Source organism: Macroventuria anomochaeta (genome assembly GCF_010093625.1).
Source record: "Macroventuria anomochaeta strain CBS 525.71 unplaced genomic scaffold BU25scaffold_13, whole genome shotgun sequence".
Classification (NCBI taxonomy): domain Eukaryota; kingdom Fungi; phylum Ascomycota; class Dothideomycetes; order Pleosporales; family Didymellaceae; genus Macroventuria; species Macroventuria anomochaeta.
The window spans coordinates 41,662-63,573 of NW_022985374.1; the positions used below are offsets into that span (position 1 = coordinate 41,662).

Here is a 21,912-nt window from a genome sequence, read left to right on the forward strand (position 1 = left end):
CGCGGTGGGACGCCGACTGAAAGTTGAAAGTACGACCCCGTACGGTCGGCCAAGATCTGTGTAGATCCCGGGGGTCCGCTGCAATTTGCGACTCGGAACGCCAAGAGGCCCCGACCATCCACCGAGGCGTGCGAAAGGGGGCGTTAGGTCAGCAATCTGACTGTGTCGTGCGGCGGCGCGTGCTGGCTGTAGGTACTGGTCGCTGGTGGGTTGTCGTGTCGGCTTCTCGTTCCGAGACAGTTGGATTGCGTTCTGACACAGTTGGATTGCGTTCTGACACAGTTGGATTGGATGATGGGGGAGGGGGCTGCAATGGGAGGGCACTTGTCACGTCCACATACATGCACATGAGCAGATAAACAGGAATTCTTTTGATAGTGATGAAATCTTGATAGTTTGGAATCATATCAATACTTGTGTTATCCATGGGAAGTGTCCGACTCGTTCACTCTATCGGCCTCAGTCTACTCCCTGGCAAAATGTTAGTTTTCTGCTTCAAAGTGCCCCCCACGCTTGCACCGTTAGCACTCGAGTGATCAACCTTCAGCAGCCCAGCATCTCTTGTACTGCTCTTGCTTTCCGCACCGAAGCTACTCGCGGTTGCCGTGCTGTCGAAGCTTCCTTTCCTGGAGGAGAACCCATCCTGTCTCAGGAGCCCTTTGATTCCACCAGCCTTCCTCGCCGGCAGCTCGCCTTTACCAGCAGTGACGACATACAGCAGATACTTGAGATTCGGCAAAGTCTGTCGGATATCGAGAGGCCGAATGCCGAGGGCGTTGGAAAGGATTTCGATGTTCTTGTTTAGGAGGAAGACACCATACTCGAACCGGTAACGAACTACGCCCTTCATGTAGAGAGGATACGTCCGCGGATTGTTCGCGTTGTTGTGGCCCATGGCCAGTGGATCCTCGATGGTGGACGTTGAGCCGTGAGGTGATATTGGGTACGGCAATATGACAGAAAAGTAGGGAGACAGCAGTGCGACAGCCTGGGCTGCGTGGCCGAGGGCGGCTGATGTGACATCTTGGTTGGCATCGTCGAAGTGCGAGTTGGGCAACAGCAGGCCTCGTATCGTGAAGGCAAGCGATTTGCCTGGCAAAGGGTCGATAGGGTAGATCTTGAGGAGGTCTTCGCATATCCGTCTTCGTTGGCCGGCAATGGCTTCTTCCGTCGTCTCGATGGCTTCTTCCGTCTCTTTGCAAAGCTCTCTCCGCGTAGGCAGCTCAGACGCTATGAGCGAGCCCCTTTCGCGCCCGGTTTGCATCTTCTCCCTTCGCGACTGTATGCTCGCTTTGAGCTCGTCTCGCCGTCTGCGCATCGCCAACACCCGGCGTTGCTCCGCGGTCACCGCGACCTGCACTGTTCTGAGGTTCCCCTCTGCCTCAGGCACCTGCTCGACTGTTGATATTGCCTCTCTGTTCGTCTCCAGAATGCTCTCGATCTCATCCGCAATGCGGTCCCTCGTGACCAAGGCGTCTTGTATGCAGTCGTCCAGTGTCGACAGCCGCATCAAAGCATCGTACGATGACGAAGTGTAAACTCGCCCATCTGGGTTCTCCTTCGGTGGTGCGAGCAGGTCCTGGCCTGCCCTCGCCTGCACTGGCAGGTCGGTGAAGCTGGTGTAGATGCCGTCCGTCATGTGGAGCAGAACGCAGTTCTGGGGCAGCGGATGTCTGCAGCTGCCCAACGTCTTTCCGATGAACTGCAGCGATCCGAGGGAGACGGTGTAGTCGATTAAGAACTGCCAAGCCCGCATGATTTCGCTCTTTGCCCACACCTTGACGGTCAGCTTGTCGAGTCGAGTGACACGAGGCCCACAAGGTGCTAGGTCGAAGAACTTGAAGTTGGGGTTCATGGCCTTCTCGGCGACCTCAGATATGTATACCGGGTCGTCCTGTCCCTCGACATGCAGCGTGAAGAATGTGTCGGCCATCCGGCCTGCTGTGATATCCTCGAGCCGCTTCTGACGAGCCAACGGACTGGCATTGGCCCATTCCAGCGTCGACCGCCGGCGCATACCCTTAGTAGGCCTGACCGGTCTTGTGGGCGTCGTTGGCTTACGCAGACTGCCATCGTCGAACCGGTCTTCGTCTTCGAAGCTGTTCAGGTCGGTCGATGATCGCGAATGAGTCAGGGACCTGCTTCCTCGCAGTGCCAGTGTCTTAGTTGGCGACTTGAGGGTGCTCGGTAATGCCTCGTCGTCGATGGTCTTCCCTCGACATCTCGGAGGCGCAGGTGTCAAGGTGAGGTTGCGGATAGTGATGCCCTGGAGGTGCCTGAGCTTGCGATTCTGCCCAGGGTCAGCTGAGGGATGGTAGAGAGCAGTGCAGCACACACATAGGGCAGCAACCAGGGCCGCTCGCGCGGTGGAGGGGGCAGCTCCGGCTGAGCGCGCTGGGCCATGGCGGTAGCAATAGAGGCGCACGAGTGTTCAGCCGCCCTTGATCGATGCGTATCTCGGGGCAGGTGCTGTCGCAGGCGCAATGCGGGTCGCTCTCTCACACCTCATGGTCGGGTCGCGAGGATGCGTGCACGATGCGCGCGCTCGCGTTCGGGGAAGAGCAGGTCGACCGCCGCGGAAAAAGTGGGTCCGGTTGCAGTTGAACTTTTGAACATGGCGAAAGACAACTACCCCATCGTCACTGCCGCCCATTGGCACCCACGCATCCGCTGCCATGCCCCGCAACCTCGCCCGCCTGCGGTACAGGCTGCCGCCCGCGCCCGTGTCGTTTGAGGGCATCGACCCCGGCCGGGCTCGCGTGCTGGAGAAGAAGGTCGCCCAGTATGTGGTGCGCCAGTCGAACCCGCGCCACGTCAAGCTCCAGACGGTCGTGAACGCCAAAGCGAAGCCCCTCGCGACGGGCAAGACGGCGGTCAGGCCCATCAAGCCGTACACGCTGCGGGACGTTGTCGACCCCGAGGGCTCCGCGCGCCACGGCCAGATCATCTACGTCTTCCGGAGCATCAAGACCAACCAGATCATCTACTCGCTGCAGGAGCTGCTGGACGTATGCGCGACATGCTCCGCCAGACACTCGTCTGCGTGCTAACAGCTCACAGAACCACCACCTCGCCCAGCTGCCCTTCATTGGCAAGCACTCGGTCCCCGCCCAGCTGCGCCCGGACGAATGGACTCCACACTGCGTCATCACCTTCGCGACCCCCGAGCAAGGCCACAACGCCTTCCGCAAACTCCGCGAGTTCCGCAGGCTGCACGAAGTGTCCTGGGAGAAGACGAACCCCGGGTGGAAGCAGCTGAAGATCGAGCAGCGCATCAAGAAGATCATGGACCAGCGCGCAAACATGAGCGCAGACTTGGCCGAGGTTCTGCGGATACAGGACACACACGGCGCAGCCATGGCCACTGCGCTCGAGGAGCAGCAGCAGAAGGCGTCCGAGTTCATGGACAAGAAATGGGCCTCCATCGACTCTGTCGCAAATGCTGCCGTTACCAAGGAGAACAGCGCAAGCAGTGTGAGCTGGCTGGAGCATGAGATCAGGCGCCTCACACAGAAGCTCAAGATGAAGCACATGCAGAAGGACGCTGACCAAAAGGCGCTCGAGGCCGCCCGCTCCAGCCACGAGACCCGCCTCAAGCGCGTGCAATACGCATTGCGAAAGGGCGAGCAGTTCAGGAAGATCCAAGAAGAGCTCGCCGTCAAAGCTGGGCCTGCAAACGAACCCGGAGCCGAGGAGAAACTCGCCGAACTGCACCAAAAAGTCGCCGTGCTCCGCCAAGCACTCGAGAATCCCGACCCTACCCACTCCCAGGAACATCTCCATGTCGACGCGGACCTGCTCGAGCGTCACACCGCCGATATTGCGTCCCTCGAGGAGGCGTTCGAGGCCAAGAAGCAAGTCGATTCCCGCGACCACTACATTGCCCGCTCCGTCCTGCCGCAGCATCTGAAGAAGACCTTGCCCACACCGTACACCCTTGACGGCGTAAATGTCATGTGGGCAGACATGCAAGATGCTTTGTACGCCGCTGGTTCGTGGCCCGAGGCCATTGCACACGAGACTCTCGCCATCAACAGGATACGCGACGCAACCGCGTATCTGTCCGCCGAGGAGTTTGAGATCGAGAAGAGGAACGAGGTTAGCAGTATCTTGAGCGCGCTGAGACCGGAGGCAGAGACCGAGGAGGATAAGGCGCACATGTATACTAGGCTCGAGGAGCCGGTGGAGCAGAAGACGGGTGTGTTGGGCATGCTTGGTAAAGCGAACCCTTTCAAGAAGGCGAGTGCGTAATGCGGGTGTAAGAAACGTGTAGGAGGATTTGCTGTACCATATTGCATAGTATCTACGTGAGCGCACGTGTTGGACGGTAGTGTACAATACCACTTCTGTTCTTCCACACATGCATCATTGGCAATCGCGTTTCCAAGCATGGTAGGCTCCGGTCTTGCCTTTGAGCAGTTGACTGCTTCTGTTGGCAAATCCTGCGTTGACAATAAACAAGGGAATCTTGAGGAAAGCACATTCGGTTGCACGTGTCAGTCTTGGCAGAAATCCCTTGGAAAAGAAGACTGCACATGAGCACAATTGGGGTCCATTGCACTAACTTTTGCGATACCGAGCCTTCGCCATGAACAGATGTAGCTATGTCTTCAGAATACGACCGTTGCAGGAGCGGAAGATGACGATATTGGAAGGTGCTCAAGGGCAAAGTGCACACCTGTCTGGGCGCCATGGATGTTTTTTTAGACGAAAAGTCTGCTCAGTCTGCAGAGGGGCAGGCATTCAGAGCAGCAGCGACCATTTCGAGATAGGTTGAGAGAACCAGGGAGAGGAGAACATAGCGCATCGCGGCGTGACTTTTGGAAGGAGGGGCTTTCCATCGGAGAGTGACGGGGCACACCCAGCGATGGTTTCGAAGTTTTGATACTGACGGAAAGAAAAAAGTGCCAGACATGTTCGTCTCTGGATAGACTTTTGACGAAGAACGTCGAAGATGACGAATTAAAACAACACATAGTTCCATATGGTCGCCAGTTGCGAAGATCGGATCCGTGGAGAGGACGGATAAACAGAAATGATAGTGCAACGACAGGTTTTAGATACTGTCTCAAATGACACTTTTGTCGACGCAAGAAATCTAGCAAGGTTTTCTTGATCTTCGCATCCGTGAGAATGTTCCAAGCACAGGGAAGAGACAGTCATGGCTCATCTGCCCAGACATGCGCTTGACGGGCGGGGCTTCATCGAGAGATGAGAAATATATGCTTACAGAAGAAGGGAGACAGGGAAAGTGTGCACAGCATTCATACTCATTGGAAGACTGCGTGCCTGTAAAATGCACGCCCCAGTCACCAAATCAAAGTAATGTATCCGTTGCTCATATGTTTGAATGCGCAAGCGTAGCTTTATCTGAGATGGAGCCAGCTTGTAGCTTACGCTTTCGTCGTTACTACCTGTGTCGGAGGGCACAAGCAGGAACATCGCTTTGGTGACCTGGATGTCCGACCGTACTAAGAACGTTATAATTTCGAAGCTTTCTAGATAACTAAAAGGACACAGGACAGTTAAAAGTGTACATTCTGTCGCGGTCAGAAAGGACAACCTTCTTAACCCTAGAGTTCAGAAGGCTTTATACAACGTTACTCATTCAATCTTTGAGAAAGTGCGAGGCACATCACCGTGCTTGCGCTTGATTTTGATGATGTAGAGACGACTAGAATGAATAGCTAATGTAATGTTTCTGATGTTAAATTTGCCAGGAGCAGAAGGAAAAGCGACAGACCATGGAGTGCGCAAAGTTTGCTTTCGGTGCTGAGCACAGAGAGAAAAAATATAGCCCGATAGAGCTCATGTTCTCCATATTGAATAAAGTAGTCGTTGCAGAGGAAGCGCTGTTGCAGCAGGGTACAAGGCTTTATACTACGTTGTGGTATTGCTATCGTTATGCTGAAGAAACAGCACAACATACTCTGGTCATCAACAACGTTGGAGTTCACATTAAAGCAGTATTCGCATCTTTAGGACAGATGTCGAACGCAAATCCATATTGTCATCATTCCAATCAGTTCTTGAAGCAGACCATCAAGACTAACTATTCGAAATTCAGAACAATAGTGAAGCCACACGCGTCCAGTCAAACACATACATTTGCCACATCAGTGCTTTGAGCGTAACTTGCGCGTCACGCCAAATTCCGACAATGGTTTTTGAGTCTTCCATAGGGAAAATCATGATGAAGTATTGGAGAGATTTTTACGTGCACCGACAGAGCAAGCAACAAGCATAAGACGGTTTTTCGCCTCTTTAGGAGATGCGGAGGTTTGTGGTATCTGATTGAGGAAAGTACGTCAGGAGATAGGAGTGTTTATTTCTTGTGGTGTCCGATTCCGAGCGTTGCCAGGCATGATGAGAATGAGGGTATGCTTTGGATTTGCAGATACGGACGTGGTGGTCTCAAGTAGGCGAGCAGCGGGCATGGATTCATGCGGATTTGGCTTTGGTCGAGCTGAGAACAGCATAGTGCTGATGACGAGTGGTTTGTGGGTATGAGAGTGGAAAGACATCACCAACCAAACACGTAAACCCGCCTTTCAAGCATTTCAGCAGACTCATCATCTTTGACTAAAGGTACTCCAAGAGTAGCAGAACCTTTGTTAATAACGTCCATTTGGAGATAGCGTCGGTGTTTTGGTTGGAAAGGGGCTCGCGAGGCAGAGAGAGAGAATATGTACTTGTCCAATTCATAGTTTGATGACGTGGTGGGAGAGCGCATGTCCAGACGTTCTGGGCATGAGGAAAGGAGAGTCGCTTTTGGTGTGATGAGATCGGCGTAGGAGGGCGCAAAGAACATGGGAAGAATTCGATGACTTTTTTTTAAAAAAAAAGTAGATGGCGGGAAATGATAAAGACAGGTACGAACTTGGAGCGAGCTTTTATACCTCCTGCCGAGAATTTGGAACTAGTTCATACAACATAACAAGACATAACCAGAAGAAGGCGCAACGTGACCTGACCAACACCTCAAATGCAAGCAGACCACCAGCCTCTAGAACACCCAGTCAGGCCGTTATAGTACTCATACAACACTCTCTGGCTTCCTCATCCAGCAGCTCTCACTCTCGGCCCCGTACTCCTAGGATGCACGTTCCACTGCCCATACAATCCCGGCCCTCTCGCCACATCCGTCTTCTTCTTCCCCTTGCCAGCTTTATCCGCCTTCTTGTACACCTCCCTCCACAAGTCATCAACCGGCAGCAACTGCGCCATCTGTTGGTAGTGCTGCACGCTCTGGCTAATCTCTTCTGCCTCATCAATCTTGCTATCCATGTCCGAGGCCCGAGAGCGAGATTTGCACGTCTTCGGTGCTGTTGATGGTGTGGAGGGCTTGAGCAGCTTCAGCGCCTCCCTCAACTCTTTGTCATCAGACGAGATCTGCGCCTTGAGATACGCAAGCGACTCGGGGCTTGTCAGGTCAGCGCCACCGAGAGTCGCCATCACGGGTATGCGGGGTGTGTAATCGTACAAGTCCGGCCGCGGGGGATCTTTAGGCACAATCTTCGGATCGAGCTTCGCTTCTGCACCTTTGTCCAGCAGAGCCATGATGTCGAGACTCTCGCCGTGGGGGATCGGTGTACTATGCGAGGGCGTGACGCAGTCCATATCCACTTCTTTGCGAAGAACGTGATCGATGTCGACGGCGGAGAAGTACGCGCAGGATTGCGGGAGCTCGTTGATGCCCATCTGTTGCGCGAACATGGCGCGCGTCCAGAGATTGGCTATTTGCATGGCCATGGCTGCGCGGTACTTGTCGGCTTCCTTGACGAGGTACCGGATCTCATCGTGCACGGTGATAGCGAGACGGGCGTCGATGTTGTAACGGCGCGCGAGGTACTCCATGCCGATGATGAGCAAGTGGAGATAATCGACACCCGAAGATTGGATAGCCCAGTTGATGCGAGAAGTCATAAAGCCGCCCTTTGTCAGGTAGCGGCGCTGGAGGGCTTCGGTGATGGCGGCACCGAGGACGGGGGTACGCGGGCGCTCTTGCTCGGCGAAGTCTTCGAGCTTGTTGAAGACGAAGGACTCTGTGCCGCCGCGCCAAAAGGGGCGCTCATGCAGCTGTTTTCTTGTTGTTTTCTTGCCCTTGGTATTCTGGTAAAGGTCATTTGCAGTGTTGCTCGTTTGCGCGTCGGTGAGACCAGGATTGAACTGGCGGAGCAGGGTTGCTGCAAACTTCAGACCAGCGCCGTAGATGCGTCCGTAGTTGAAGACCTTGGCGTCGTTACGCGATATACCCAGAATGCTAGCAGTGCGCGAGTGCAAGTCTGTACCAGCGGCTTTGGTGCCTTCAAGTGTCATGAAACCAATGGCGTTGCCACCGTGGAGTTGGAAGGTAGCATCACCAACCAAACTGGCGATCCAAAGTTCTTCCGAGTCGACATCAGCGCCGACGAAGCAGTAGCCTTGTGGCGCTCTGACCATGGATTTGAGCTCAGAGCCTACGCGGTTCTTTTTAGCATTGCTGGCCGTGAGCCAAGTGTTTTCGACTGCTCGACGTGTGATGGTACCCATTGGTATGAGTTGGGGCAGAATGAAACCGACCTTCTTCCCTCGGCCTTTACCAGATGACGATGTGAGCTTCGGTGTGTTTGGTACTTCGTTGCTGTAGACAGCCATCTGCGACATGATCCTGTCCCTCGCGCTGATCCAGTACGAGCATGAAGCGTTCATCTCCAGGGCTTCTTTAGCGTACGCGTACTCGGAAGTTAGCTTCCCTTTCTCAAAGTACTGAAGATAGCCTTTTGCAAGAGGGTTCGTGCAGCGTGCCTGCGGCCCATCCTTGTGTGGGATCTTGTAGTAGACGTGCTGTCTGTCATCACGCAGCTTCAGGTTCTCTTCTTCCATCATATCGAGCTCTTTGATGCCTTTTTCGTTGTAGGCAAACACCTCGTCCATAGGTACTTGGTACGTCCAACCATATACATCTGACCAGACTAATGGGTTTCCTTCCCATGAAAGCCGCAGTAGGATGGGAGCGACACGCGTACGTATCGTTAGTGTCATAGGTGCATCATTTTTCGCAAACAGGTCCTTGTACCATTGTGGCATACCTGGCTTCTTCTGCCTTGCGGCAGGCCTCGGTGGATCGCCTTTTTTCTTCCCTTTCACCATCTTCACCTCTTGCCCGGACCAGTCCAGCTGGCTCAGCCAAGGATCATTATTGTACACTTCGGGCTGATCCTTCACCTCGAGAGCCTTATCTGCAAGAGTAACGAGGCGTTCTCTTACAGCAGTGCTGAGCTTCTGATATGTTGCTTCGGCGTTGTTGATGTAGGCGTCCCAGGTCTCGTTCACTGGCAAAATCTCGGCCGCCATGAATCGCAGCGCAGCGAAGCTGACTGGATGGGGACATGTTTCGATGAACAGTGGAAAGACCTTCTGGTAGACACGGTGTGTAATCTCCACGTCTGCAGCGCAGTAGTCTAGTAATTCATCCAGCTTCTCACGGATGCCGGCCCTGTCCAGCTCGCCGAAGTACTCTCGCTGAGCTTTGTCGATGGTGATGTTACAATGGAATTTGGCTACATCTCGTAGCGAGTTGACCGCACTCCGCCCGATCCATAGCTCCTCCTCTTCGTCTGGTATGGCACCCGAGTCAAGTAACGTCGACAACTCTGCATTTTCTTCAGACGTAGCAATTTTATCCCTCAGATCTCGACTCTTCTTGTGCTTCATCCATGATGGCCGTTGCCGCGAGCACATACCGTTCGACGCAACGTGCAGTGACATGGTGTCGATGAACGAGTTCTTCGATTGTCGAATGTCATATTCTTCCGCTATCCGGGCACGATCGTAGCCGATATTGTGTCCTATGACAATGCGCGGTACTGCAGGGTCTCCCAGAGGGATCAGGTGGCGGTCTGATTTGGACTCTCCCAGCAGCCAGGGCGATATCCAGCCATACCACGCAGTCGGGCTGACAGCGCAGGCCATGCACGCGAACGAAGTCTCCTTGTACATGACCTCGGTGTCGAAGGTCAGCATAGTCTCATTTGGCGCATCGACTGCTTCGGTGGTCCCGTCGCTGTAGTATTTGGTCCACCCACTCTGCCTCACCCACTTCCGCGGTTTTGGTGGAGGGTTCGCCCAGGCCAGCCTCTTCGCCAAGCTCAAGTATGGCTCGGCAGCGTCCAGGCCCAGCTTGTGGAAGTGCTCGTCCAGCGTTGCGCCCTGCAGTTCTGGCAGGTCGAAGGCAACGGGCGGGGTCGAGTCCTGGTTCTTGCCGAGCAGGCCATGACGGGTGAGGTGATCGCGCGAGAGGGCGACGAGTTCAGGCGGCGGCTGGGTGCCTTTGCCGGGGAAGACTTGGGCGTGGACATGGCTGGAGAGGTGCTGCACCCCTATCTCGCTGAAGCGGGCCTCGGAGGGGACTGCTCGGTGTCAGGGGACGTTGTTGCATAGTCGCAAGAATGCGTACCATTCAGGCTCCGCGCTCTTGTCTTGCTGCCCGCTGCATCCGTGGGCGACTGCTGTGTGGTGGCGCATCGTCGCGATGCACTCTGGTAGGCGGCGTGCGGCGGCAGCGCTCCCTTCTCTCTTCTCACAGCTCGCGCTCGCGGCGCAGCATTCGCAAGGGGTCGGCAGGAGCTGCAGCGCATGGTCGCGTCAGGCAGCGGCACGTTACTGCATCTCGTCTCTCATGCGCAGAGTCGCAGACATTGGTAGCTCCTCGCGCTGTCGTCATCAAGCCGCGTCTAGCTCTCCATCTCTCCTGCGGAAATATTGACGAATCAGCTGCGGGCTGGCGGCATTCGTGTGCTGCAGCCCTACCCGCTGTCCCTGGCGGTCACACACCCACCAAGCTCGGACGCCTTCCTATCTTGACCGCATGTCGGTGGCCGACCGTGATTATACACAGATTTTTTCGTGCCTCCTGTTTACGTGACCCTTCTTTGTAATGTGCACTTGAACACCCCCTCGTCGAGGGCTTGCCTTGCCACCATGTCGGCCTCAGATTCGCCGCACGGCTACGGGTACCCACTCAACGCATATCACCCTGTGCAGGACTGGGACTTTGGCGCTGCTTTCCCTCCTGCTGAACCTTTTGACGCTGTCAACGACTCTCCCCGCTTCTTCGACAGCCTTCTCAACCCCACCATCGCCGACGACCCCGCTTTCGCCTACACCAACGCGGCGCCCTACAATATGTCGTCATCGCGCGCACAACCAGGCCGTCTATCGAACGGCTATGTCGACCTTACCTCACCGCATGTAGACTTGACTGCGCCAGACTCGCCGCCGCGACGAAGGAAGCGCGAGTCACCGACACCAGGACCATCCTCGAAGCGACAGAAGCGCGAAGATGGCGCCGGGGCCGAGGGCTCGAACAGCAAGTCCCCTGCGCAAATCGAAGAGATAGACTTGTCGCAAGACGACCCGGTTCTTGATGTCCTGCAGAAGCAGCGTGAGGATGCAATCAAGTCACAGACAAAGCCAGAAGAGACTGTCACAACTTTTAACACGTTCAATTGTGTCATCTGTATGGACCGTCCGACAGATCTCACGGCTACAGCGTGCGGTATGTTATCAGTGCTCACGCTTGAACGCGTCAAGACTGACTGATGGCAGGCCACTTGTTCTGCCACACATGCCTAATGGAAGCCCTTATCGCCGGCGAGAACCGTACCGGACCCGGCGAACCCAAGCGATCGCAATGTCCTGTCTGTCGAGCTCGCATCAGCCGTTCCAGGGCCAGCGACATCGTTCCTCTCCTGCTGAAGAAGGGCTTAGCCACGCAGCCACGAAGGAAGCCTGATGCTATACCTGCCGCTGCTGCTCCAAAGGCGCAGTGAAAACCAATGGCTTTGCGATGGATTTGCGCTGGATTTTGCTCTAGATTTTGCACTGGAGTATGCACTTGATTTTGGTTGATCGTTCACCCATCCTGGAACCTACTAAAGTTGCATAAGCCACTTCGAGGAAGCCGCAGACTGTACGAAAACGAGGTCGGCCACGCAAGCGCGCTGTCTAATGAGGAGGAACATCTTCGACGGAATGGAAGCTGCATCGAGTAGGATCTGTTGCATTACAGCGAGAGCATACAGCATGGGCGAACACTGGCGTTAGGGACGGTCCACACAGCAACTATACCTTTGTACTTCACTGACGAACGACCACGACGAAGCGCAGCCTTCGAAGGCAGTCTAGACTACTGCATGCAGGGTCCCACTCTACGATAATGACGTATACGACCATGACGTACTTGTGTACGAAATAATGAAAGAGCTCAACACCTTCCTATATGGTGTCCTGAAGCTCTGAAACCACCACCGCCATCACCACCACCACCACCACTATTACTCACCTTCGATAGATTTACCACAGCTACCCATATGTCCGATCCTAAGCTCACCTCTTCAATCGCCATCGTCGGCGCTGGCGACGTCGGCGCTACGATTGCTTACTCGCTCATCATGAACCCTGTCGCCGGCGATATCTTGATGATCGATCCTAAGGAAGAGGTCAGAGATGCACAAGTCCAAGATCTGTCAGACGCTACATTCCACGGCAACACAAGCACGCGCGTGCGAGCAGGAACACACAAGGAAGCCGGTCAATGCGACATCATTGTCTTCACCGCGGGCGCAAAACAGAAGAAAGGTACACCACACCTTTAACACGCTGTGTGCCGATAGCTAATTCCGACAAGGCGAATCCCGCACCGACCTAATCGGCCGCAACAAATCCATCCTCAAATCCGCTGTCTCAGACATGCAGCCCTTCGCAGACCACACCATCCTCCTCCTCGTCGCCAACCCCGTCGACGTAATTACCTACTTTGCGCAAGAATACTCCAACCTCCCCAAATCCCAGGTTATCGGCTCCGGCACCTTCCTCGACAGCGCGCGCCTGCGCGGGGTACTGGCTGCCAAAGCCGAAGTAGCCGCGTCAAGTATTGATGCGTACGTGCTTGGCGAGCACGGCGAAAGCCAGTTTGTCGCGTGGAGTGCGGCGAGTATTGGTGGTGTGCCGCTTGAGCAGGCGCTTCTGCCCGGCACCAAACTCGACAGAGATGGCATTGCGGAAGACACGAAGAACAAAGCGACGAACATCATTGAGAACAAGGGCGCGACGAACTACGGCATCGGTGGTGTGGCGGCGAGTATTTGCAAGAGTATCTTGTTTGATCAGAGGAACATCAGACCGGTCAGTCATTATCAGGAGGATTTGGGCGTGTGTTTGAGTATACCGGCGGTTATTGGTCGGAAGGGACTGGTGAGGACGATTGAGATGGGATTGAATGAGGAGGAGAAGGGGAAGCTAAAGAAGAGCGCAGAGGCGCTGAAGGGGATCATCGATGCATGAGCTGCATCGAACTGACTAAAGTCATGTCCACGAGCTCGTAGAGAAGCAGGCCAGTGAGCGTAATTCAAGACTTACATCTCGTGCTCACATATCACGTGCGATTGCTCATCAACGCATATTAAGACCCCCGATCTGCATTGCACCCTCTATTCTCTACCTCATTATACTTTTATCTTCGACCGAGAGGTTTTGCTGGAAAGCTTACGTCTGCCCTCTTTTCTTCTGTTCCCAAAAGCTCCATATCGAAAGTCAAAGCACGAGCTGCCCGTGGCCTGCCTGTCTTCTCTCCCAAGTCTTGTGGGAGAATGATCATGTTTCCGGAATGTTCTCTGCCAATCAGCTTTCCAACACCGATGACTGGTATGTTGTCTACGATTCTAGATTCACTCTGACACGGCAACTTTCGTGCCAAATGGAGATGTAAGAAGAGCCATGTCCAAACCTAAATGTGGCGGCGTGGGCCGCTGCGATATACTGATAGCTACGGTAAACAATAACGTAGGTCTATCGGGTCGATGGAAGACTGCGCTCAATTGCTATCTAGCTGGGAGATGACGACTATATACCTGGCCTCAGACCAGTGATCTGTTACACACTAGACTAGGGTAGACTGACAGTCAGACCTTGTATGGACCAACCGATACCGCAGCATTTAAGCACAGTTGTCAGAAGCCGGTATACTTGGTTTGATATGCTATTGTAAAGACGCATGACCAGACACATATATCTGCACGATCAGCCGTTCACGCTTGCTCTTGCAAAGCGACTTCGAATTCTCAAAATAGTATCCTCAGCATTGACATGTCTGAAATCCACCTCAGCAAATGTGTATAGAGTCTTCAAGAAGTACGGTACTGCACCACTGATATGTTCTACGACTGAATCCATCGAAGACTCCACGCCTTTCTGACATGTCACTCCCATCAAATCAAAGTTGAAACACTGAACTATCACATATTTGATCGGTCACGCCAGATTTTGCAGAGCTGGTCCATCCAATGGAAGAGGGATCAGTAGCACTGCCCCGAAACGTAGCTTCAAGACCTTGGATCTCGACCAGGTAATTGCGCGCATATATTCTGCAACTTCGGCGTGACTCGGATAGCCAAGGTTCGACTCTGTTGTCTGCACAATGTACGTGCGGTTGTCAATACTCAAAATAGATCTGAGCGAATTCGAAAATGTATAAAAACTCTCCTCCACCCCATGCTGCTCACCCTTATCCGTCTCATCTCCTACCAACTCGAATACACATCCAGCCTTTCACCCATTCCACCACCTTCTTTACCATTTTTCGCCAAAGCCATAACATCTTCATCACAATCACAATGTCTTCTTCAAACACTTATACCGCCATAACTTCTAGCATCTCAAAAGAGATCGCCACTACTCCCGCAACGAGCGTCACTTTCTTCGACAAGCCTACATGGGATAGAAAGCCCGCCTTCGAGCATTCTGAGCACGTCCAGGGGGAGTTCAACAATATTGGTGATAATTGGAGCGATGACGACTGGCCCACCCAGGAGGCCTTCAACGATTCCACGTCCCCTGCCACCCCCTCTTCTCATTCCGACTTCGTCCTTGAAAGTTCATGGGGCACCGGTCCTGCCGTAGAAATCCCCGCGTACCACACCCACTTCACAATCATAGACAGCATGGACCAACGAAGTGGGTACACCCACTATCTACTGGAGAGCAACCGTGGACTCCTCTTCCACGGCCACCATCCCACCGCCGGATTCGAAAAACTGAAAGCGATTGGTGGAGACGGAAGCGAGTTCGCTTCGCTACCAGACATGATTCCCGTTGCAGCTAATTCCTTATTTCCTCCTCGCCGGGGCTCCATGACGGATTTTCAAGGGGATAAAGACAGCAGGGAGGTGTATATGAAGAAACAGGCCCTCCTCATGCGGGATCAGTTTAAGAACGATCACCATGCCAGTTGTACGTGGCAAGAAGTGTCGCGGTGCGAGCGGATAAGCAAGGCCCCACACCCCAACCTCGCGCGCTATCTTGGCGTCGAGACGAGAAGTATCGGGGATGAGGCACGGGTGGTGGGGATTGCGTACCAAAGGTATACCATGGATATGCACAATTTCGTGCTTGTAAAGAGGTACTTGCAGCCCCATCACATTCCCTTCTTGATGCAGGGTATTGAAAAGGGGATGCACCATCTTCATGAACTGGGATTAGTCCACTGCGATCTCAGGCCTATGAATATCTTCGTTACTATTGAAGACCAAAAGGATGGGAATGGGCATGTTGTCTTGAAGGAAGTGGTTATTGGGGATTTTGATGCGAGTGTGGAGATTGGTAAGAAGGTGGCTTTGAAGAGAGCGAGTAAAGAATGGTGGCCGACGGAGACAGAGTGGGGCGTGAAGGCGGAAGAGTGGATTGATGAGTGGTGTCTTGAGAAGATGGGGAAGTGGTTGAAGGAGGATGGATTGGGGGTTTGGGGGTTTGGGGGTTCTTCGTCGCCAGAAGAGACTACTGATAATCTCGCGGACGAGATTCTTGCGGCGCTGCCTAATCACGGATGGTAGTATATACCGACTTCGTGCCTCCAGGGTTCTCAGCAACGTATGAGAAAAGCTTGTGAGGCGGAACGTATGCGGTAAAGAGGTGTAAATGTGTAGCTTTGGGCTCGCGTTGTGTTGCTCAATGGCTGCAAATACCTTCGCCTTGAGTTTCGCAATGCCATACCATTACTAATCTACTTCGCTGCGCCCTTTGTTGCTCGTACGATCCACAAAGGATCGAGGTGACCCATAAGCTGTCCAGCGGGAGATGGGGAGGTAACCGTTCCGTGATCGTCTGTAATCCTCTGCCCCTTCTCGTCTCGGGCGCAGAGATCCACAATCTCAACATTAATCCATCCAGAGAAGTGCAGGTAGTCTATTGACATGGTCAGCGACACTAAAAGTAGTTCACATGATGCTCACCTCCGACAAACTCCAACCTCGACTGCTCATTCAACATCATCCATCTCCTCACAATCTTGGTCGGGAAACATCGATTACTGATCGCCAAATGGATGCTCCCGCCCTCGTTCGTTGCTTCTAGCAAGTTCCTGCAGACTTCCAAAGGGTGGTTTAGATAGTCAATGCTCACCACACACGTGACCGCATCAAACTTCAAATCCTCTCCCGGCCACCCTGCCCTCGGGTCACTTGGTGTTTTGTTCAGATCCATAACCCTCCACATCGTCTCCCTTTGAAACAGCCTATTCATAGCCATCTCTTCCGCATTCAGCCCCACGCCAAAAACTTCCATATCACCCTTCTGCACCGCGCTCTTGATAGAAGACGGGTAGAAACTCTTCCAGCTCGTGCACATATCCAGGATCTTTCCCTTCATTGGCAGCACAGTGTCGTAATACGCAGTCAGTCTCTCGATGGCAGGATCATCGATGTGCGTTACGAGACGTGGCTGCCGGTAGAAGATACCATCGTCGTTCTCGTCTTGGCGCTGGAAGTCGTAGGCGTTATAGGGCCAGTTGTCGTACCGTGGTTTGTATGGTGTTGTTGGGAATGGTATTGAAGATGTGGATGTGGTTGAGCTCATGCTGGCTTCGGCGAAGAAGTTAGGCGGGAAGTTGTTGAAGATTGAGGAACACGTGCGACGCAGGAACGACCGCGTAATGGACGCTGGGCGTACGGAGCGCATAAGTAACATTGACTTGTAAGGACTGAAGGTCTGGGTGTACTTTCCGCAACGTCAAGCTACGCGTCACGGTGAAAGTTCGCCTCCTTTCGCGAGGTGATGATGTCATGACGAAACGCGCTTCCACGTGTGAACATGTGGAAGATGCGACTTCAACGACAACTTGCCTTCCCAGCAGGTTGACTTTGATAAATTTGGGAGAACGGTGTTGTATTGAGGTATTGAGAGAAGCTGCTATATAGAGACCGACGCTAGTGCTAGCACGTGATGGCCATTGGTGGATCCTTCACCTGTCCCTCTGACAGACGTATGGCAACTACATACACGGCAACTATGCTAACGCCTTAGCGAGAGGTGTAAAAGAGTTATCGATAATTTCGATTGCATGTGAACGGTTGTGAACTGTCCGAAAACCTCGTCCCGAAGATCGGAATTATTACCACGCATTTACAGTCAAGAGTGCTTTAAGCCTCATGCCGCATGGCTTTGCTAGGAAAAGCACACATTGACAGCAATATGGAAGACAACAAAGCTATTCTGCACATGCCACAAGGCCAGAGACGAGGTGAGTTGGTGTGATTCCACCAAGTTAGGTTTGACTCTTTCTCTAGGTGCTCGCGGCTCTTCAACATGTGGTGGATCATGTAACAGCCAACGAGCCCGACACTGTACAATACCTAGTCACAGTGCCCGTCGATAACGTCTCGGCAGTTGAGATCCATATCATTGGAGAGTACGTCAGCCTCCCTTGTTCCGGCGACGCGTACTAATCATGGTAGGTTCGCTTTACAAGCTGCATATGATGCACAACAAGCCTTGCAGTCCGTGAGAGACCTCGAAAGTCTACTTCAAGAAAATGGTATCCTTCCACATTGTCCAGAAATCCACACCGGTCCAGTCGCTATCAAGACGACATCTGGGCCTCCGCTGCTCTTGAGCTCAAATCCCGCCATCATACCGTGGGCATAGAGTAAAAAACAGGGACGTCCTCGAACCCGCTAACAGGATGGAAAGGCATGGCAGAAGGCGCAGTACAGAGCGTGCCGGGTGTAAATGTGTTCACAGTGGTAGAGGAGAAAGAGATGTATAGCATTAAGACGGTGGAAGTACTTGATTCATGGAAGAGTCTGAGTGTTTTGGTGAAGACAGATGCCACTGAAAAGGAATATCGAGCACAATAGCAAAGACAGAACGGGTGTGAAGAGTGCTATCAAAGTGCGCGCTGTTGCTTGGTTTTTTGGACGCTAAAGTCGTCCCAGATCAAATGTATGAAACTCAACTGATCATCTCGACAACATGCCGTTCCAGTCACTGTCCATGTTCGTGCTGGGGATCCACATCTCGAGTCGGACAGCGAACCCACCACGACCGTTGCGACACAAGCCAGTAATCGTTCTGTAATGCCCGTTTCGATGTTTCCAAAAGTCGCCGAGGTTCTCGCGTGTTACCCGGTGTACGCCCATCTTTTGCGTATCGTGGCGTGACCAGTAGAACCAACCGATCTGGCGGCGCTCCTGTGTTGTGCGTCAGCCGCAGTCCGATCAACACCATACTCAAGGAAACGCACTATGGGAACTGTTCCACCATATGTATGATAACCATGGAGGAAGACAGAAAACAATATTCAGCGAGAAGTCGGTACGTTCAGCCAAGCCAGCCCTTGCCGTATATCTCTCCCATCACCACTGCAGCAACTCAGCTTTCGCGGGCAGCTTGGTCCAGAGTACATACGTGGTCCCGCCTGCTGCATGACTTGTGTCCAATGGATTTGGTGTGCGACACGATGATGGTGTGTCGGCAAAAGAGAGCCTACTGTGAGCCAACCACGTGTTGTGATGACCTTAAGGAAGTTCAGTATAGGGCCCGCCACAACATCAACCGCCACACTTGCTTGGACATTGCGATCCACACACTGCATGTACCAGTGCCGCCCTGAGCAGCAGAGATGTAAACGGAATCGAATCTTACCTTATTCCAGGGGAGCTCGTTCCTGGTAAGCCCTTCGTTGAACTCATCACCGTATCCTTCCGCTGCTACATCGACGATCCTGCCAAACAAGTCGTCCCTACCCATACTCTTGTCATAGGTACCAAGTTCGGAGTGACTTAAGGTTTGCAGTATGCCTCGCAACCACACTCCCTTTATATCGTTGTCCCATATGCGCTCGTCGCACCACTGGTAGAGCGCAGAATAGTTCCAAGTGTCACTCTGTGAGCTCCATCTGTAGGCACTACGTAAGGTGTCGTACACGATAGATCGATCGCAGCCTGCCTCCGTAACGGCGAAGCGCACAGTTTCTAGTGTTGGCGGTCTGCCGAGTCGACGATTGTGGTTGATGAGCTCTACTGCTCCGAGATTTTTCTCCAGAAAAGCTTGCCGTCTGCCTTCAGTAGCGATCTGACGTGTATCCGGATCTCGCCAATCGACCGTCATACTTGAGGTCCAAAGTAGAAAGCGGAGAAACTGTACCTTGTCCGAAGTCCAGGGTGCAGCGAGAAGCTTCTTAGGGAGTCGACAACGAATGAAGGCGAGTCGCGGCAAATGACTGCGTGAGAAGATCATGGATGTTGCGTCTTCGAAGTTTGGAGGCCATTGAGCGTCAAAACACCCATCATCTGGTGTCAGGCCGCATAAGCACCCGTTGCCTCCATATGTCTTAATGATCCAACTTTTGAAAAAAGACCAAGTCATCCACTTGCTGGCGAAGATGGCTGTCTGTGCGGCAGAGCGAATGACGTGGTCATCACAGCCATCGTTGAAGTAGTAGTCGCACGTGTTATGATAGACGTAGTCGCTCGAAAGACGCGTGCCTAGGATACCGGAGGCTTGAGCCAGAGCGACATTGTAGCCGGAAAACGCAAAGATAGGCTGCAGCAATTCGACTGGTAAGCGTTCAATTGCTGCCATAGTCATTCTGATGGTCTCTGCCCGTAGTGATGTCAGGACTTCCAGGTCGATGCAAGTACTGTGATGGCTGCCTAAGTGCTGTAGAGATGCAGGTGGACCAGCCTGGAGCCGGCCATGTGTTGATCTGGTAGGAGTGAAGTTGAAGGAAAGAGGCAGAATTGAGGCTCTGCCCCTCCCGTGCGAAGGGATGCCACGCCGTGTCGGAATGAACGCCTAACATGCGAACGTGGTGTCAGCGGCAGCGTGACCTCGGTCGAGATTACCCCACTGCGTCTACACACGCTAGTGAGACCCACTTTGGCTAGCGTCAGGAACGAACGGAAAGTTCAACCGGGCCCACCTTCGTTCATGATGGTTTATCCAACGGACCAATCACGATCAACATTGAAATGGTCACAGATCGACTTTACGCGCCTGCTGCGCGATGAGTAGAGTAGACAACACGTATTGCTTCCGTTGAAAGTACGTACAGAGTCATGTACTGGCGACCTCCACACTTGCCGCGGACTGCTGCAGATCGTGCACGATACCGGTCCGAAGTTGGGACAGTGTCGGCGTGTTGCTGCTAGCACGTGCCGCGATCAAGCTCTACGTCTTCACTCTGCTCATCTCAAATTCCATATCTTTGTCACGGCTCGACTAACAAAGCTCGGAAGCTTCAGTAACAGAACGTTGGGCGCGCCGCCGACACCAAAGGACTCCCAACATGCAAATCATCATAGTAGGTGCTGGTCTAGCAGGCCTCTCAACAGCTCTCGCCCTGTCCCATTCCTCAACAACACACCTGATCATCCTTCTCGAATCCGCCTTGGCCCTAGCAGAGATCGGTGCGGGCGTCCAACTCACTCCCATCGCGACCCGGCAATTCAAAGCATGGAATCTTGAACCTCAACTCCTAGCCGCCTCCGCTCTGCCAAAGGCATGGAACCTACGTCGTGGATCGGATGGAAAGGTGCTGAATCGAGTACCGATGGACAAGTTCGAAGAGTGGTACGGCGCACCATATGTGGTCGTGCATCGCGCAGATCTTCATCGGATTCTGCATGAAGCGGTCGTAGCGAGGGGTGTCGAAGTGCGCCTGGACAGCCGCGTAGAACAGTATGGGGTTGAAGAAGGCTGGGTAAGATTATTGAACGGAGAGAAGCTGGAGGGTGATTTGGTGGTGGCCTGCGATGGGATCAATAGCTCAGCTCGAACGCAGTTGCTGAAGAGCTCAGGAAGCCACATGAACCCAGAGAAAGAGCTGGAAGCGACAGGGTGGGCTGCGTACAGACTTATGGCGGACGTGGAGGATGTTAAGAACAACCCATTGACGAAAGAAATTGTGGGTGAGCATGCTGGAAACTGCTGGTAGATTTCCTTTTCCATGGGTTCATTCAGTTGACAAGCTGACAACGTCCAGGGCGGACACAAACAGATCAGTAATGACATACATGATCCGCGACTCTGGCAAACTCAACCTCGTCTTGTCCCATCCTGATGATGTCGATACCAGCACTTGGACACGCGAACAGTATCTCACCGAGATTCAACGCTTCTATGGAGATATGGACCCACATGTACTCTGCCTCATCGGCCTCAGCACTGGACCTATCACCAATTGGCCTGTCCGTCAAATTGCCAAACTTCCCACTTGGATGTCAGGAAAGGGGAAATTTGTGCTTATTGGGGATGCAGCACACGCCATGGCCTTCTATCTTTCTATGGGCGTCTCGCTTGCGATCGAGGATGCTGCGGCGCTTGCTACGGCTTTGGATCTGCATACGTCGAATCCAAAGGGCCTGTCATTAGCAAAAGCGATGAGACTATTCGAGAAAGTGAGAAAACCACGGGCCGAGAGAATACGAGATGCAAGTTTGCATGCGGGGGCAATGCTGCATCTCCCACCAGGGTCAGAGAGGGGTTTGCGGGATGAGTCCGCAAGAAATGACGCCGCAGTGACTAAGGCACAGGTAGGCGATGTGTTACTGAACTGGATCAGTTATGGTATCACGGATGAGAGGATTAGAACGGAGT

The 21,912-nt window shown here is 53.3% G+C and overlaps 10 protein-coding genes across 10 annotated transcripts; 6 read left to right on the plus strand and 4 right to left on the minus strand.

Annotated features, from left to right (window-relative positions):
- Positions 1 to 391: 391 nt before the first annotated feature.
- BU25DRAFT_365918 (uncharacterized protein) lies at positions 392 to 2,529 on the minus strand. Its single transcript, XM_033703834.1, has 2 exons — positions 2,338 to 2,529; positions 392 to 2,290 (listed from the first exon to the last, which is right to left on the minus strand). The coding sequence occupies exons 1-2, from the start codon at positions 2,401 to 2,403 to the stop codon at positions 446 to 448; spliced, it is 1,911 nt and encodes a 636-aa protein (XP_033562513.1). The 5' UTR covers positions 2,404 to 2,529; the 3' UTR covers positions 392 to 445.
- Positions 2,530 to 2,659: 130 nt separating this feature from the next.
- BU25DRAFT_390881 (uncharacterized protein) lies at positions 2,660 to 4,336 on the plus strand. The gene is made up of 2 exons (XM_033704592.1): positions 2,660 to 3,008; positions 3,061 to 4,336. The coding sequence occupies exons 1-2, from the start codon at positions 2,676 to 2,678 to the stop codon at positions 4,249 to 4,251; spliced, it is 1,524 nt and encodes a 507-aa protein (XP_033562514.1). The 5' UTR covers positions 2,660 to 2,675; the 3' UTR covers positions 4,252 to 4,336.
- Positions 4,337 to 6,980: 2,644 nt separating this feature from the next.
- On the minus strand, positions 6,981 to 10,619 carry BU25DRAFT_490480 (DNA polymeras-like protein gamma; the record flags this gene model as incomplete). Its single annotated transcript, XM_033711498.1, has 2 exons — positions 6,981 to 10,391; positions 10,439 to 10,619. 2 exons carry the CDS (start codon positions 10,617 to 10,619, stop codon positions 7,060 to 7,062), a joined length of 3,513 nt encoding a protein of 1,170 aa, XP_033562515.1. The 3' UTR covers positions 6,981 to 7,059.
- A 343-nt stretch (positions 10,620 to 10,962) lies between these two features.
- Positions 10,963 to 11,813, plus strand: BU25DRAFT_339453 (uncharacterized protein; the record flags this gene model as incomplete). The annotated part of the gene is made up of 2 exons (XM_033702771.1): positions 10,963 to 11,539; positions 11,590 to 11,813. 2 exons carry the CDS (start codon positions 10,963 to 10,965, stop codon positions 11,811 to 11,813), a joined length of 801 nt encoding a protein of 266 aa, XP_033562516.1.
- Positions 11,814 to 12,353: 540 nt separating this feature from the next.
- BU25DRAFT_430678 (L-lactate dehydrogenase) lies at positions 12,354 to 13,326 on the plus strand (the record flags this gene model as incomplete). Its single annotated transcript, XM_033708615.1, has 2 exons — positions 12,354 to 12,621; positions 12,671 to 13,326. The coding sequence occupies 2 exons, from the start codon at positions 12,354 to 12,356 to the stop codon at positions 13,324 to 13,326; spliced, it is 924 nt and encodes a 307-aa protein (XP_033562517.1).
- A 1,328-nt stretch (positions 13,327 to 14,654) lies between these two features.
- On the plus strand, positions 14,655 to 15,869 carry BU25DRAFT_457662 (uncharacterized protein; the record flags this gene model as incomplete). The annotated part of the gene is made up of 1 exon (XM_033710124.1): positions 14,655 to 15,869. The coding sequence occupies one exon, from the start codon at positions 14,655 to 14,657 to the stop codon at positions 15,867 to 15,869; it is 1,215 nt and encodes a 404-aa protein (XP_033562518.1).
- Positions 15,870 to 16,039: 170 nt separating this feature from the next.
- BU25DRAFT_339462 (uncharacterized protein) lies at positions 16,040 to 16,890 on the minus strand (the record flags this gene model as incomplete). Its single annotated transcript, XM_033702773.1, has 2 exons — positions 16,040 to 16,221; positions 16,269 to 16,890. The coding sequence occupies 2 exons, from the start codon at positions 16,888 to 16,890 to the stop codon at positions 16,040 to 16,042; spliced, it is 804 nt and encodes a 267-aa protein (XP_033562519.1).
- A 719-nt stretch (positions 16,891 to 17,609) lies between these two features.
- BU25DRAFT_339522 (uncharacterized protein) lies at positions 17,610 to 17,958 on the plus strand (the record flags this gene model as incomplete). The annotated part of the gene is made up of 2 exons (XM_033702776.1): positions 17,610 to 17,739; positions 17,783 to 17,958. Coding segments are annotated over 2 exons (306 nt in total), but the record flags the coding sequence as incomplete, so codon positions are not given.
- Positions 17,959 to 18,690: 732 nt separating this feature from the next.
- BU25DRAFT_33617 (uncharacterized protein) lies at positions 18,691 to 20,117 on the minus strand. The gene has a single exon (XM_033702615.1). The coding sequence runs from the start codon at positions 19,900 to 19,902 to the stop codon at positions 18,841 to 18,843; it is 1,062 nt and encodes a 353-aa protein (XP_033562521.1). The 5' UTR covers positions 19,903 to 20,117; the 3' UTR covers positions 18,691 to 18,840.
- A 485-nt stretch (positions 20,118 to 20,602) lies between these two features.
- On the plus strand, positions 20,603 to 21,797 carry BU25DRAFT_365937 (FAD/NAD(P)-binding domain-containing protein; the record flags this gene model as incomplete). The annotated part of the gene is made up of 2 exons (XM_033703835.1): positions 20,603 to 21,246; positions 21,299 to 21,797. Coding segments are annotated over 2 exons (1,143 nt in total), but the record flags the coding sequence as incomplete, so codon positions are not given.
- Between the last annotated feature and the right edge of the window lie 115 nt (positions 21,798 to 21,912).

Coding starts and splice junctions, on each gene's coding strand:
- BU25DRAFT_365918 (XM_033703834.1), bottom strand. CDS start 2,403: ATGGCCCAGCGCGCTCAGCCGGAGCTGCCCCCTCCACCGCGCGAGCGG. Junction 2,291..2,337: donor GGCCCTGGTTGCTGCCCTAT/GTGTGTGCTGCA, acceptor GACCCTGGGCAG/AATCGCAAGCTCAGGCACCT.
- BU25DRAFT_390881 (XM_033704592.1), top strand. CDS start 2,676: ATGCCCCGCAACCTCGCCCGCCTGCGGTACAGGCTGCCGCCCGCGCCC. Junction 3,009..3,060: donor CGCTGCAGGAGCTGCTGGAC/GTATGCGCGACA, acceptor AACAGCTCACAG/AACCACCACCTCGCCCAGCT.
- BU25DRAFT_33617 (XM_033702615.1), bottom strand. CDS start 19,902: ATGACTATGGCAGCAATTGAACGCTTACCAGTCGAATTGCTGCAGCCT.